Source organism: Eurypyga helias, unplaced genomic scaffold (assembly GCF_000690775.1).
Source record: "Eurypyga helias isolate BGI_N326 unplaced genomic scaffold, ASM69077v1 scaffold15010, whole genome shotgun sequence".
Lineage (NCBI taxonomy): Eukaryota > Metazoa > Chordata > Aves > Eurypygiformes > Eurypygidae > Eurypyga > Eurypyga helias.
This window is the reverse complement of record NW_010223933.1, coordinates 31,963-47,497: the sequence shown is the minus strand read 5'-3', so window position 1 is coordinate 47,497 and position 15,535 is coordinate 31,963. Positions and strand designations below refer to the sequence as shown.

General features: G+C 50.5%; 2 protein-coding genes across 2 annotated transcripts in view; both read left to right on the top strand.

The window, feature by feature from the left end:
* The window catches only part of LBH (limb bud and heart development), a 71,733-nt gene extending 59,333 nt beyond the window's left edge, over positions 1-12,400 (top strand). The window contains exon 3 of the mRNA XM_010157982.1: positions 12,345-12,400. Coding sequence (XP_010156284.1) covers positions 12,345-12,400 — 56 coding nt within the window. The remainder of the gene's footprint in view (positions 1-12,344) is intronic.
* Positions 12,401-12,449: 49 nt separating this feature from the next.
* The window catches only part of EXOC3L4 (exocyst complex component 3-like 4), a 20,107-nt gene continuing 17,021 nt past the window's right edge, over positions 12,450-15,535 (top strand). Inside the window, exon 1 of the mRNA XM_010157869.1 lies at positions 12,450-12,744. Within this exon, the coding sequence (XP_010156171.1) occupies positions 12,450-12,744 (295 nt within the window). The remainder of the gene's footprint in view (positions 12,745-15,535) is intronic.

The window sequence follows — 15,535 nt, the reverse complement described above, 5'->3', positions numbered from 1 at the left end:
TGAATGCCCTTGGAGTTTTGTTAATTCAAACACATCTATGTTTGCTCTTTTGGGGAATTACTACAAATGGCCTAAAATCCAAATTCCTGCATGAGAAAGGGCTGAAGCTTGGCTCAGACTGGAGCTTCCAAGCACTGCCCTAGGAGGAAGGTGCCAATCTCTTTTTGGAGCCTGCTCTGCTTTGCACTGGCAACAAAGCAGTCTCTGCTGCAAGACTGGGCAGCTGCCTCTGGCTGGGAGACCTTGTACATATCTAGGTGAGGGTCTGGCTGCCAAGGTGTGCTTGCATGACGGGGGACACCACATAGGACACCAAGCATCACCTGCCACCTCCTGCCATCCAGTTCTACCCACAGATAGCTGAAAGCAAAGTGGGGAGAGGGCTAGGAAAGATCAGACAAAGTTTCTTGTAAATCACTTCCAAAAAAAACCAAACAAAAAACTTGAAAAAATTAAAATTTAATTGCGTCACTAGGTGATTTCTCCCCCTGCCAAATTGCTGTGTGTGACTGTTGGCCTGCGAAATCAGGCAAGAGGGATGCCCCATGGCATGGCATCAGCCTGTTCTTGGTGCTGCGGCTCCCTCCAGGACTGCCCCATCACCGTGGCAGAGCTCTGCAGTGTTGGTCGGCGCATGGGATGTGGGTGCCGAGGAGAGAGCTGCTGCTTCCCTCCGGGAAGAAAGGAAAGTCTCCCAATGGGAAGGGACGGTGCTGACAGCCACCGGGAGCTGGGGCTCCATAGAAACAGGCAAAAAGCTCAGCTCGCTCCCATCTGCTGACTTCAACATCAGTTGGGGTTTTTTGTTATATCTTTCCTGCAGCGGCAGTGGGAAGCCTATCCGGCACCAGAGGCATCGGGAAGCAGAAGAGGTCCTGGGCTCCCAGGCGGGGACCCTGTCCCTGGGGCTCCTGTCTGTTGTGGGTGCTGTGCCCACGGTGATTGCTGCCAACCGAGGGGCTGGCTGCAGAACACAGCTCCCAGGTGGGGCAAGCCATGCTCCCTGGAGAGCCCAGCTCTGCTGTGGCACAGCTGAAGAGGGCTGCATAGCACTGTAAGCTTCATCCATTGTCCAGCTTTCCAACTGATGCCAGGCTTTCCGGCACATCCTGAGTTTGGCTCAGTCATAGGAGGCATGTGAACTTGAGTTTTCCGCATACCAAGGCTGTGCTGTAGCTTGTAGGGCATGTCACGTCCTTAAAACTGTGTCAATAGCGTTAGGTCAAATTAAACCACAGGGAAAAAGAAGAAAGGCTGGCAAGGTTTGCCCAGCTGGGAGGTAGTGCAGACTGACGTGGGTTGCTCAACTTCACCGAGTCATGTCATGTTTGGTGCTGCACAAACCACACAGATATCGCTCGGAGGAGTTTTCTGTGGGCTCGGGGATGGAGTCACGACACTTGCCATGACACTTGGCCCCATCTTGACAGGGAGGGGGACAAAGTGGCCCAAGGCAGGCTGCGGGACTTTGCTCAGGCTGTTGGGCTTTGCTCTTGGCAGTAATGTGAGGACAAAGACAGCAGCAGGGTCTGGGATGGCAGAACACAGGGACCCTGAGGAACATGGGCCCCTAAGATCTCCACTCTGCCCTCTCCTGCCTCTGCAAGCATTGGATTTCATCCCCCTCCAGCTGGGCAGAGAGAAAAGCTGGCTCTTGAGTCTGGTACTGTGATCTACTGCCATTCATGCAAGATGCGCTGGGCAGAGACAGACTGACTTTCTAGATCCAGATTTCTCACCATTGTGATTCAGAGAGTAAAATAAAAATGATTTTGTGCTTTAATCTTTACCCTGACAGCACTAGGGCGTTGCAGAAGGAGGGAAACAGAGAAACACCACAGGAGGCTGAAATGCTCACTGCAGGAGTTCGTATGAAGGGAGATGCGGTGGCTTGTGGTCCTTTACTGTCCCCTACATACATGCACGTGTGTGAACACAGTGAGCTCACGCAGACAGATGACAATTACAGCGTTGGAGAGACGTCGTGGCACATGGAGGTGAGTAAATACTCAGTGAACCTGAAGCCTTTTTTTCCCAAGCTGGAAGAAAGTCAGTTTTGTCTCCCCAGGTCCAACACTGCTTTGTTGATTTTTAATGCTGGAGCGGATAGAGGCAAGTAAGCAGGTTGTTTACTTTCTGGTTTTGGCTCCCGCATAGCGAGGCTCTTGCCATAGCACCTTGGGAGCTCGGGACACCCACGCAGCCCCGTGGCAGCTCTGCTCCCTCCAGCGGCACACATCCCACAGCGGAGGGGAGCGTGCTGCCGGGCAGCCTTTCCTTGTTTCACCCCGGATAAATCACAGCTTCCCGCTAACACAGGCACAGAGTCAGCCCCAGCACTGTGGGATTACATCTGCTCCACTTGCCTCTGTTTTGTTTATTTTTTTTTCCCTGGGGAGATGCGATATATAGTCTTTCTTAAAGGGCCACGCAGCCCATGCAAGTATCACCCGTTGGGGTGTATACTGGAACCCGGTTTTGTGCGACAGCCCCAAAACACCTGCGGTGTACAGGTGTACAGGGGAAATCGCTGCTGCTGCACCACGCTGGCTCCTTGTGCTGGTGGCAGCCCTGACTTGCTGGAGGAAGACAGGGCCAGGGATGCAGAGGCTGGGGATGGCCAAGCAGTTTGCAGGGTATTTGCTGATGAAGCGATGCTGGAGGAACCAGGCTGCTGCTGCCTGGTGGGAGGAGATGTGTGGGACCACGGGGGTGAAGAGTGGCCATGGAGGGTGGCTGGGGAGCACTAGGTGAGCAGTCATGCTCCCCTCGAGCAGACGGCCCATTTTGCAGCAGGATGGCCCATGGCCCCAAAAAGCTGGTTCCCATAGGGATGCCTGTACCACTGCAATTGGGGCTCAGTGGGGCCATGGTGGCTCTGTCAGGTATGAGTTCTGCTTTTGTACCCATTTCTGCAAGGGCCACGGCGGAGGGCAAAATCAACCAGCATGTGTGAGCGATTCATTGTGTCCTTGTCAGCACTTTAAATCAAATTAAACTCTGCAAAAAAGAGAACAGCGTTTTTACAGCAGTACCTGCTATGCAACTGCAATTAATGCTTCATTCTAGCCCCCCACACAAAAAGGTTTCAAAACATGGCTATGTAAACCCTCTTGGACTGAAAAAGAAAAAAACTTGCCAGTGAACTGGTCCATTTGGAAAGGGCTGTGGACAAACAGGACTGACAGAGGTCACTTGGGGCTGAGTGCTTTGGGGATACTCAAATTATACGTCCAAGCCGCTTGACTGCACGGGTGATGTTCAGCCGGGGTGTGAGCAAGAGCTGTTCCCACTGACCTCGGCAGCTGCCTGTGCTCTGCTGCTCTGGGCGTTCTGGTAGCATTTTCTGCTGGTCTCCAGTCTTCCATAGGGATTATTACGCATTTAAGAAAATAAAGGACGAACTTCTGGGCCGAGTTTACGATAGCGTCATTAAATGGACTCCCATCAGCCGGAAGAGGTGCCTGCTGTTTTGCAGCAGCAGCAAGGGTTTGCAAACGCTCCAATACTGCCTTCAGCGGCTTAATGACCAGCTGTGGCTTAACCAGTTCGCTCTGGACAAACTGACTTCACGAATTCTATACCAGCTGGATGCGGATGCACCAGAAAGGTCCGACCACCCCACCATCGCTGTACAGAAATGATGCACGACTCGCTGCAAATGACAGGAAAGACTGTGAGGGTCAGATTGATGGATTGCATGTGAAATAACTTGGGGCAAATGAACCGAAGAGAGTGACCGGGCTCTGACGCTTGCCCTGAGTGTGGCTCGGTTATAAAACCTCCGTCTGCTTCACACGGACGAGGCCCCTCTGCCATTGCTGACCACCCGCCCTCACAGCAGCGGCTCTTTACATGAATTATCTCTGCACGGATGAGGCCCTGCAGGCATTCACTGGCACAATAGATTAGAGCAATTTCAGCAGATTTATGGATTTAGGGTTTATGGAGTCATTGATACGTGAATTAAGCACTGACTGACTGAGACTAACTCTTCAAAAGGAGTCATTATAATCTCTATAGAAATATAATGATTCCAGTGACAACATCTTCAATGAAACTTCAAAAACACTTATTAAAAAAAAAAAGTACAGAAATATATATCTAAAGAAAGTGTTAGTTCTCAGGTTTTCTCAGCCACCAAAGGTAAGGAAAATTCAGCTTTCCAGAGGTCCAGCCCTGAGGATGGACGTTCAGGCTTCATCTGGGGACATGTTCAGAAACAGCTGCTTCCCCTTTCCCTGGGGGCACCACAGTTCACATCAGTGTGGGCAATGCAGAAGTGTGATACCTGTACCCTTCAGCATTGGGAGAAAGCCATGGGTCCTAGCGCTACACAGATAGGAATGAGCCTGCACCTTTCCCCCCTCCATCAAACCAAGCCTGGGATTAAGCTGGATAAAGTTCAGCCAGGAAGAAGAGGCCAATGAGGTTTCCCAACAAGGCTCCCCTGGTTTTTCTCAAGGTCCTTGTGCTTGGGAATATCCTGCAGCAGTGTGGCAAACAAATATTAACCTAGCTTTGGCAAAGTTTCTGAGCACCACAGACTGGAAATTTTGGTGCAGTAAAGCAAACCCCCGCAATGAGAAGGACAAGCTCCTGCTGACTGTGACCTCCCCGTGCTCTGCCGCAGAGGTAGTGCTGGGCTCCCAGCTCAGTCTTTGGCCTCAGTGACATGTTTCCAACAGCAGACATCTATATGTGGTGACATGCACAGCAGGCAGGTGCCTTGGCTCCAGGCATGGTTTGCTTTTAGCTCCCTCATTTAAATAACAGAGTAGTCTAACTTTGCTTGAATTGCTCAGCAAGGTTTAATACCGCTCACAGGCTTCTGGCCACAGGGACACCTCCAAGGGGAAACTGTCCCTGCTAGGTGTGATGCCATCTCCAGGTGGTGGGGCTGGTTATCCTCAGGCTCCATCCCACTGAAGCCTTGGAGTCGTGCCATGGGGAAAAGCCGTGGTGTCAGGCTGGTGTTTTGGCAAAGCATAGGGCAGAAGCACAGTCATGTAGATAATCCGTGGTCACTGTCATGCAGAAAGTGCTTCTGCTCTGGTTTGGCAGCTCCTGTGATGAATGGGACAAGGGCAGCCTGCTGGGTAGGACAGCAGCTTCCTTCTGAAGTCAATGAGCTGTGACATTTCAATCTCAAGGCTGCTCCAAGTGCTGGGCTCCGGGGCTGCACCTGACATTCACTGCAAGCTGATGGGCTCCTGAGTGCACAACCTGGACTGCCAGTTTTTGTGTGAAGAGCAATTACCACGCATCTACTCATAGGGTCACCACTAATGAAAAGCAAGCAGAAGGAAACGTTCAGCAGATGGCACCACAGCGAGACCCCAATGCACCAGCTGAGCATCCCTGGAGCTGAGCTGCTGCCAGGGTGGGAGGAGATCGTGGGGACTGGGCCCCGGCTGCACCCCACAGCACAGGGGTTGGTGGGGGCCTGTCCGTGCTATGCTGGTGTGTGGTGGTGCATTTCCCACCCCCACAACCCCCAGCTCTTAGACCATTCTATGACCTTAGAAATTCCCCTCAAGCCTTGGCTGTCGTGCAGCGACTTTGGTGGTTAAGTGTCCTCTGACTGTGCCCAACACTCCTGCATTGCTGAGCTGGAGAACAGCACTGACCGGACTGGGAATTCAGTTGCTTGGCCACGATGCGTACCAGGAATTCAACCACCTGGCTATGGTGGGGTCTAAGAATGGAATGTCTAATGTTTCCTGCCAGCCCTGAGCCACACTGTAGCTTGGTCGAGTGATTACTGGCGCTCCAGTAATTACCAACCCTGATTGTGTCCAGAGTGGAAATTTACCGATGCCTAAAGACAATCAACACACAACACTATAAACAACAATCCTAAGTAAATCCGTCTGAGCTCTCCTGGACACCAGCAGGCTCCACTCAGCACCTTCCTCAGAGTGGGACATCTCTCAGAGCTCACAAACCCTCAATTCTGCAAAATTACAGGACCATCAACACTAATGATGGGACTTGGGCTGAAATCCTCCCTCCTTGAGGCTCAACTCTTTGCCCATTGAGACATGCAAAGGTGTTTGACATGAATATTTTCACTGAACTCAAGGGGAAATTATGACAGGTATGTATAGCTTTGTATGTATATACCTATATCTCTGTGTGTGCATGTAATTTGATTTTAATATCTTTGTTAATTCTTCAGTTAGGCTGTTGCGTTGATTTATTATCAAGTTAACTAATCTTGTGATTCATCTTAATAGTATTAATGAACCTTACGTTGCTATTTTACCTCAAATTGCTGCTATTCCAAAGTTACACAAAACACAAAATTACCACACTGTGATCCCTATACCTAATCCCTTAGACATAAACTGTTGGTCAAGTACAGGACTTGCTGAAAGTGTTAAACATTTTCATTATATCAAAAAAGAAGAAAACCAGTGCAAGAGATCCTGCTTACCCAGGCCTATTTCAGACCTTTTGTGGGAGGAGGGGAGGGAAAACTTTGATGCCTATCCTTTGAAAGCACCTAGGATGGGCTTCTGCAAGCAGAAAGAGTGCTGGACCCCCTCACACACTCATCCCTGGGTCTGGAGCACACTCCTCTCCCAGGCAACGCTCCTGTGCTTTGCAGAAATGCACCTTCCAAATGCTTCCACTCCAGCCCAGGGGCCAACATCCCCTCTGCAAATCCAGTCTCCAAATCAGAACCTGCTTCTTCCCTGCAAATGGACTTCTCAGCTTAAGGCTCAACCCTCCCTCACCTCCCCCTATACCCTAAAAACAGGAAGAAAAATATTGCAGCATAAGCGATATCTCCTTTCACTGCAAACCACTCCCCGGGAGGCGATAGCTGCATAGGCACATGCAGCCTCTGAGCATGCCCCTGCCTCATCCATCACCAACAGTGCTGTTAAAAATATCAGGCCAGTTCCTCCACTGCAACAAATCACTGCAGCTCCAGAGCTTCCTTCACCCACCCAGGCTGAGATTTCGGTCCCAGCACAGGGTAAGTGAAACCTGCAGAAAGGGAGCCCGTCACAGCATGCTCTGCTGAGGCCGTGCCGGTTGGGCTGTCGAGGCTGGGAGCAGGGATCTGGCATGGTGTTCTGCAAGTGCATCAAAGCAGTATTCCACTGCAGCCTTAGCAATGTGTTTTTCTCCTGGCATTTGGAGCTGATGAAAACCTTGGGGCTGCAGAGCGAATGGCAGGGCCCTCCCGTGACACGCTCCCTGCCCCTCAGCGCTGTGCCTCTGGAGCCTTTTGCCATGCTCCATGAGTGTTAGATGCAAGAAAAGAAATAAGCAGGAAGTCAATAAATGTAAGTAATAAACAGAGAAGGAAAGAAGGAGCAAATAAACCCCAAACCAAACATTCAGAAGAGTCAGGAGGCAAAGCAGCGGTGTGAAATCCGCAGAGGTTAGTGGGTGCAGGGCATTAGGGAGCTGTTGGCCAGCAACAACCCTGCAGATTTGGGCTGGGCGTGTCCTGCACACTGTGGCCAAGGAAATCAGAAACACCTTGAAATAGTCTCATAGCAACAGATCAACCAACACACCTCATCTGTATGACCCTCCCACGGAGGGTAAATGAAATACCTGCATTTCACAAATGGGGAAACTGAGGCAGGGGGCACCGCATGTTCTAGGGGCTCTGCTTGCAAGCTGGCATGCATCAACACAGTGAAGGCTGGAGAGGTCCTGCCCCATGCAGGCCATGGTGAGCAGTTCTGCGGCCGGATTCAGCGGGGACATCTCCAGGTATATCTCCTCTGCTGTGGACAGAGGGTGAGCAGGCTGGGATCGTCCCATCCTGAGGAAGGGTGGCAATGGTGCGAGAGCATCTGCCATGGCCATGGGAACCAGGGAGAAATGTGCTGGTCTTGAGGATGAATTTGCTGCAAGAAGGAAAAAGGAGAATCCCTTTCCTCACAAACTGAGCATAATGGATGGAGATTGGGGCTGGATCTCCATGGAAACTCTCGAGGCCCCGAGGTTGTCACTTTTTGCCACGGTGCTGGGAGAGCCATATCCATTTGAAGGCCTTTGAGGTGGAAGCCTCCGTCCTGCACCAGTCTTGTCCTGGGCTCTAACCCTCTGCCAACATTCCCAGAAATATCCGGGAACTGAGGGACATGGAGCTTGTAGATCATTCTCTAATCCTTACCTCATGCCTGGATCTCTCCCAGCACCTCTGCATCCCCATCAGTCTGGCAGCTGGACATCAGCAACTCCTCACCATTAGCATCCGTCAGTAATTGTGCTAACCCTAGAAAGACAGAGTGAAAACAGTTCGACGCTGCTGCATGAAGTATAGTCACACAAAGGAGGTGAGTTCACACAGCCAAGCAGCTGAGAACAAGCCTGATTTTCCATTAGAGCCAGGTGGCAAATTTCTCATTGAATGTAGCTTGCAAAAATTGGCTACTGGATTGCAGCAGCCACTTGCCACGAGATCCTCGACCACAGCTCTGAGGCACCGTTGCTTTCACCTGGATTTGCTAGGTTGTCTCTTACTTGTGATTTCTCAACCCATTTTTGCCTCCTTTTCTGTTTTCTTCTCCCTTATTGAGCTGTTCTGGTGGGAAGGTCCAAGTCTGGCCTGGTCCACCAGCCCACTGCTAGCTCAGGCTGAGAGCATCGATATTCAAACCCCCAGACAGTGATTAATCTGTTCTCACAACTGTGCCCAGAGACGCAAAAGGCAATTAAGCTGGTGCTACTGGGTGGAAAGTAATTTCACGATGCTTCCTCCAGATGGCCAGATCTTTTCAGGAACACACGTTCCCGTTGATGGCAGGGCTGAACAACCGCACGGAGCGCAGCATGCTGGCTGGGGTACGAAGGCTGGCGCAGCCGGGATGCTGCGTGGCTGCATCAGTGGGTGGATGAGCAAAGGCTGAGCAGGAGACAACCCAAAGCATTGCTGGGGAAAAGCAGTTGGAGGCCACCTACTTCCAGGATTGGCTTTTCTCTCCCGTTCACTCATCCACTTCAAATTAAGAGCGAGATTAATTAAGGCTGTGCCTTCCTGGTGCCTGGGAGGCATGGAGGAGGATCAGGGGCCTGTGACGCATGGCAGGGCTGGCTTGGGTGCCCCATGGCTCACTGGGGCCAGGGTGGTGTCCACGGCACTAAAGGCCATGAGCTTTTTAGTGCAAAATTGAAGAAAAATGGTAAACAACTGCATAACGTAGTAAATTTTTTAATTCTCATGATCTTCTGGGTCAAGACACCTGGAATCAGCATTGCCCTGATGGCAGTTCCAGAGCAGGCATGCTCCTTGGTGCTGGGAGAGAGCGCTGGAAAGAGCTGCAGGGAGACAGGTGACCTAAGCGGTGGGGTGCAGAGCTCATCCGGGGTTGCTTTTATTGGCATCCCAGCAGGCCCTAGTCCTAGCTGTGTTTTGGGGTATATGACAGCTCCCAGGGAGGTCCAAATCAGACCCCATCCATGTCGGACCTGCTCTGGCTGCACTCCAACCATACCAGCCTGTCTGAACAAACCAACACCCCATAAGTCTCTTGCAGAGGAGGCAGTTACCAACCAGGATGGAAAGAGGTTTAGCTGGACTTTGTATCCAAAGGGACTTTCCACAACTTGGAGCTTGCATAAATAGCTCTCTCCCTTTGTTCCTGTTGTCACCCTGCCAGAGTGGCAGAGCATTACCCAGTGCGGTTTTCCCCACGGCATGGCAGGGTGGTCTCCAGCTTAAACGTGACTTTGCAGAGCCCAAGGATGAAAAGCTCAGCTTTGGGCCACCTGGCTGGAGGAGGCTTCAGGCAGGACTCACCCTCTACCACCGGGCAGCCCCAAATGATGCTCTTCCCAGTCCTGGCTCACCATCAGAGCATCTTCTCAACAGTCTGCATTGCTGCTCTTCCCTGTTTAGCTGATCACAATTATTCACACCCCACACACTTTCCATTGTCTGGACACACAGCCTCTTCCAGCCTTAGGGAAGTTATGAACCCCCCCGTTCTCCTCTGTGCAGCACAAAGTTCAAACACCACAGGACTTTATACTTTGCGTCAATCCCTCACTAAACCCTCTGATCTCCCCTATCACACTGACAGGTGATGTGCGAAGAAGTGTATGTTGCCTATGGCACGGTGGCACCCCGATTTACCCCTCTTGCTTTACACCGGGATCTCAGCTGCCTGGGACTGCACGGTGTGTCCAGCTGGACAGCCTGGCTCACCTCCGCTGGCTCTTTCATCACTCAGTGACAAGCAGAGTCACTGTGTTTAATGTCATTTAAAACTTCCAGACCCCTTTTTGTTCTTTTGCTTTGAGTTGCTCAGATGTTGTGGGTCTTTACCCTGCAGGACCAGGTGCTGAAAGCCTTCTTCCCCCCAGCTGCCCTGGGCCAGCTCAGTCCAGCAGCTCAATCCTGCATCAAACTCCTGGTCTTGCAATGTAAATAATTAACCTTGAAGCTTAGATCATTCCCTCCCCCTTCCCTTTTTTTAAATGCCCAGACATAATGAAAGTGAAACAGTGCTGGAGTCTCTCCAGGGACTAGAACAGGCGAAGGTGCTGGACGTCTTGGGCAGGTGGGGACAGGCCTTTTTTCCCACTTCCAACCACCCTTTTCCAGAGGACAAAGGATGATGGAGAGTGGTGCCATGCCCGGAGCAAACCCCTCAGCCTCGAAGGGCGTGCGGGATGGTGCTCCAGTCAGCTGAGGTGGACGAGCTCACCCGGACCTCTGCCCTGCAGAGCAGCCTCTGTGTTGCCCCGGGACTATCAGCTGCCTTCAGTTTCTGTGGATCACACCTGCGTTATCCCAGCTCGCTGCAGAGAGGAGCGGGTCAGTCAGTACTGAGGTGTGTATCCCTTTCCTTCCTTTGACCAGGGCTCACATCTTAGGGTCCTCCTGCCCTGTCTCTCTCCATCGCACAGCTCATCCCTTTGATGCTGCCGCTGCTCTGCTCCGGCCACAGACCCCCATGCAGGCTTTGAGCTGGGGACTCAGCCCACTTCCTACTGAAATCCCTGGGAAACGGGGTGCCCTCCTTTCACTCCCACCCTCTGCATGGGCTGTGATGGGGTGAGCTCCTGAGCAAGGCAATGAATGATGAAATATTCCCCCTGAGAAGGGCTTGTCTGAGCCCACTGTGTGGGGAGTTCTGCAAACCCATGGGAGGGCACAGTGCCTGTGGTTTATAACCTGTGAAATAACCACACACAAGGGAGGAAAAATCTGGCCCAATCCAGATCGAGGAAGGCTGAGATCTATTTCCAGAGTCCCAACATTGTTCACTATAACCATATTTCAATCTCTGACTCCTGTGAGCTGAACAGACCTGAGACAGGCAATTCCCGGGTCACCTCAAGCAATAGCTGTTTCTAATGATTTAAAGTGATCACTGAGCTGCCTTGAGCCTGCTGCGGGGAAATGCAGCTTTTTCCATCCTCAAAGCTCTGCAGCACACAACGTCCCCATGAGCAGACCGTGTTAGCTGGTGACCTGGTGAGAGGCCTTTTCGAGGGAGGGAAAGGAAAGCAAAACCTGTCCCTCTGCCCCCTTCCCAAGCACTCGGGCAAGCCCTCAGAGTGGGCAGAGGGGATCCGATCTGTCTGCGGCAGAGCAGGAGCTGAGCAAGTGCAAGGGATGTGACTACAGCCCAGGAGCACCTCTGCTAAAATCAGAAATCTCCCGTAGCATCCCCTGCAGCACACGCAGGGGCTTGCTCGGGCCTTGAGATACCCAAACTCAGCATGTCAGGATGCAGTGCTCTGAGGTAGGATGAGTGATGAGAACCTTTACTGCATCCTACAGCCTCCCCACTGTAACCATGACGATTCGTAGTGTGGAGATTGACGTGGGTTTGGATGGAAGGGGCTAGAGCAGAGCTCAGCTGCCCTGGGCAACCCTCCCTCGGCAGCAGGTCAGGGCTCAAGCAGGGCAGAAGCAGCAGCATGACCCAAAGTTGCTGCATCCACATCAGAAAGTGGCAACGTCCACTGAGAGGCTCAGGAGGGTTATCATTCCTACGTGTCTGGAAATCCACCTAGAAGAATGGAAAGTAAAAACATATCTTGCTACTGACCAAAATAGTACATTTACACACATTTCAGCATCTCTGATGTTTAGTGATTCCTTGGCGCTGCAGAATTACCTGCCACTTGCCTGATTTAAGGAGGTAAGTAGAGCCTTCCAGAGGTAAAAGCAGGCCAGCACCTGGTGTCTGTGGGTCAAGAGATCACTTTGGTAACTACAGGCTAGAACAACTTGCTCTGTCCTTAGATTAAGCACAGGAAAGGGATGGGCCAGATCTCCAGCCCAGGACTGACTTTGGAGATACAGTAATACCCTGTTAGGAACCTCTCATCTAATTCTGCTGTTTTGTGCATTTCAGTGATTACCATCAACCTCTTTGGAAAACCTGTTGTTGAAAGGCATAAGGATGAATAGAAGTACGGGGTTAGACCCAAGGAGCGTAACCTCAGAACCAGCCTCTCTGATGAACAGTTCTGGGGACGAAAAGACAGAAGTTACTTCTGAACTGAGCAGCCCAATTTTGCATAACGAGGACATTGGGTTCTTTGAACGAGGCATTAAAACAGTGTTAAGCATCCGGAAATCAAAACAAATTCTGATCAAAGAGAAAACAAAGGAAGGGACTGGTACTTGGAAAGGAAAACGACTTTCTTTTCGATTCTCCAAGAGCTATGTGAACAAACCCACAATCTGTAACAGTGTGGAGGGGATTAGCGAGATGGTAGCAGAAGACTCCATTCAAGGAAAAAATCTTTCAGGTAAGAAGCAAAGTCACGAGTGTAATTTGCTTGGCAGGATATATGTAGCCTCCAACAATTTAGACTTCGCAAGTCTTGGGCCCAACAGAGATGCTAAAGAACCAGGCATCCCATTACAGAGCAGAGACAACCGTCCTCTCTTGCACAAACTTGTAGTGGTGTTACCTGCCCCAGCCTGGGCAGGTCGTCTGTCACTGAACCAGGCTGCTCTACATCAGTTTAACCATATCCACAACCTACTTACAATCAACACATCAACCTGTTGGCTCACACATCAGTGGCATCTCACATCAAACGCGTCAGTCTGCCATCTGCTGAGCACAGCTCAGGAACGGCTGGTCTGACGGTGGCTAGAAGTGCAGTGTGGGCTTTTCCTATGCTATTGCCTGCACTGTACATCTGGACAATTTCTGCTCTTCAGCTCTCAGAATGATGGTCTGCAAATTGTATTCTGTAGGTTGCTGCAAGGCCTTGAAGGGGAAAAAAGATGGTTTGGATGTGTTTTGCTTTGGCACCTCTGCCTTGGTTCCTAATCTTAGAGACTGCCTTGCAAAGGAACCTCTGCAGATGCTTTTACTCTCTTACGCTGACTTTCCACCTATTCTTCTCACAACAGCAGTGCTGCAAGTATTGGTTTGGTTTTGTTTCCCCAGGCTGGTTATTTTCCTGTATTTTGTCAGCATTATATAGGTGGGTTTTAATCAAATTACAGTAACTACCTTCAGCATAGCTCTTGCCTTTCCCCAAGCACGGGCAGACTGCAATGACTTTGATCTTGCTTTAATCACCGTCCTCCTCCACCTTCTCGAGGCAGAGGTCCTACAATGCATCCGTACTGAGGTGGGTCAGCATGGCTTGACCTTTCCTCAGCCTGAATTTCTAGAAAGAAATTCTTGGTCTACTGCATAGGATGCCATAGGGATCAGATAGAAGGGCTGACATTGTCCCAGTGCTATAACGTGCTGTACTGTGCTATGAAGTTATTTACTGCTTTACTTATACTTGTGAGGCTGGTAAGATGGATCTGAGCCCATCTCATAATCTTTGCTGGTCCATTCTCAAAGGCTCATAGATGAGCGACAGGAAATGTTACCACAAGCCCTTTTCATCTCCTGCAATAAACAAGCTGAGGAATTGCAAGAATAAGGCCCATCCTGTGACCAACACCTCACGACTGGCCTAGACTAGAGCAGCTCTGTCAGAAACACTCCCATCCTGAGATAAATATGGCAAGCGATGGAGACTCCACCATGTGCACCATTAAGCTGCACAATGGTTAATTGCCTTTCAATTGTCTTCCTTCAACTACCAGCTGGCTGATCTTGTACTGCTAAATTAAAGATCCATTTAGCACCCAATATCACCTCCCTGAATAATTATCCTAGATGGTGATTAAATGGTGTTTTCACACTTTGATAAACAGAACAGAATGTATTACTTTACTTTCTCACTGCAAGCACTTGTGCAAACACAGGCTTTATACTAATTTATCTAGAAGAGACCAAGTTTATTGGCACAATCCCTCTCCCTTCTGAACGTAGAGGCAAATGTAGCTTCGTACAGGCACTCAGAGCTCTATGCACTGTATGCTGCATCCATAGTCAGGTTATTTGGTGTATTTATGGCATCACACAGATGTTCTTACACTGCACAGATTATTTCGTGCATATGTTATAAAATCTGTGCAGAGAAGTCCAAGGGTATAAACTAAGGCCTATGAACCCATCCTTCATATGTCCTTTGAGTGCTCTCCATTTTTTCTGTATAATTTTATTTGTCAATGTCTCAGAAGGCCACACCTGCCTAAATAATACCCTTTCCCTTTTCCTCTTTAATATTTGCCTTATGCCCAGTGTCATAGCGGGATCTGCTGTTCGGAGTATCTGCTATGATACTGGAGATGGTGAAAGATTTCCAGGGCCTCTCAGAAGCTATCAGTACTCTTGGAGCTCCTCAACAACCGGCAAATACTTCTTATGTTACTGGCAAATAGTGGTCCTTGCACTAGTGAGGCTTTGAAAAAGAAATGGGAAACTCAGTAGACCTCAGCCACTTTGGGGGTGACAGTGTTTGTTGACTTTCCCCCAGCCTCAGCCAACAGCAGCCAGTACATATCGCAAGCCACCAGTGACAACCTTTGCAGTTTGTGTTAGCATTTTGTTCAGCCCTCAGAAACGCAGGAAACAGTTTAACTGTGACAGTAGTTGGGAAAGTGTCTTAGGAAAGCTTGATAATGCACAAAATCAGGACAGGAGGCGAGCCTGGGGTCTGCCCAGGGTTATATCTGAATGGGGAATGGTCCCAAAAACGTATCAGGAGCATTTCCAAACCAGCATCCCACACCCCCAGGGCCTTGGTATCTCTGGAGGGCATGCTGGTGGGTGGGCTGGGAGCAGACATCAATCTCCAGTGAGATGTCTGACCCAGGACCTCAGAGTGCCCCATGGGGGTCTGCCCCACTGGACCTGGGCACCCTCCCTGCCTTCTCTGGAAATGTGCTGAAATGCACTTTCAGCCAGAGATACTGTGGCCAATGCAGCAGCAGAGCTGTGCAGAGCACATTGGTATGCTGGGGAGCAAGGGCATCCCTGCTAAGGGAAATCCTGCTGGGAGGGTATATCACAAACTGTTCCCACTGCCAGTCCCACTTCAGCTCCACACTAACAGAGGGGCAGAGCCAGGGCCGTTTTATGCAGCCTGAGACCCCAGTGCCCCCCTGTGCAGCCTTGTTAGCCATTGCTTGAGGTTTTCCTGCAGGGCTGAAATCTTTTTTTTTTTTTTTTTTTTTGAT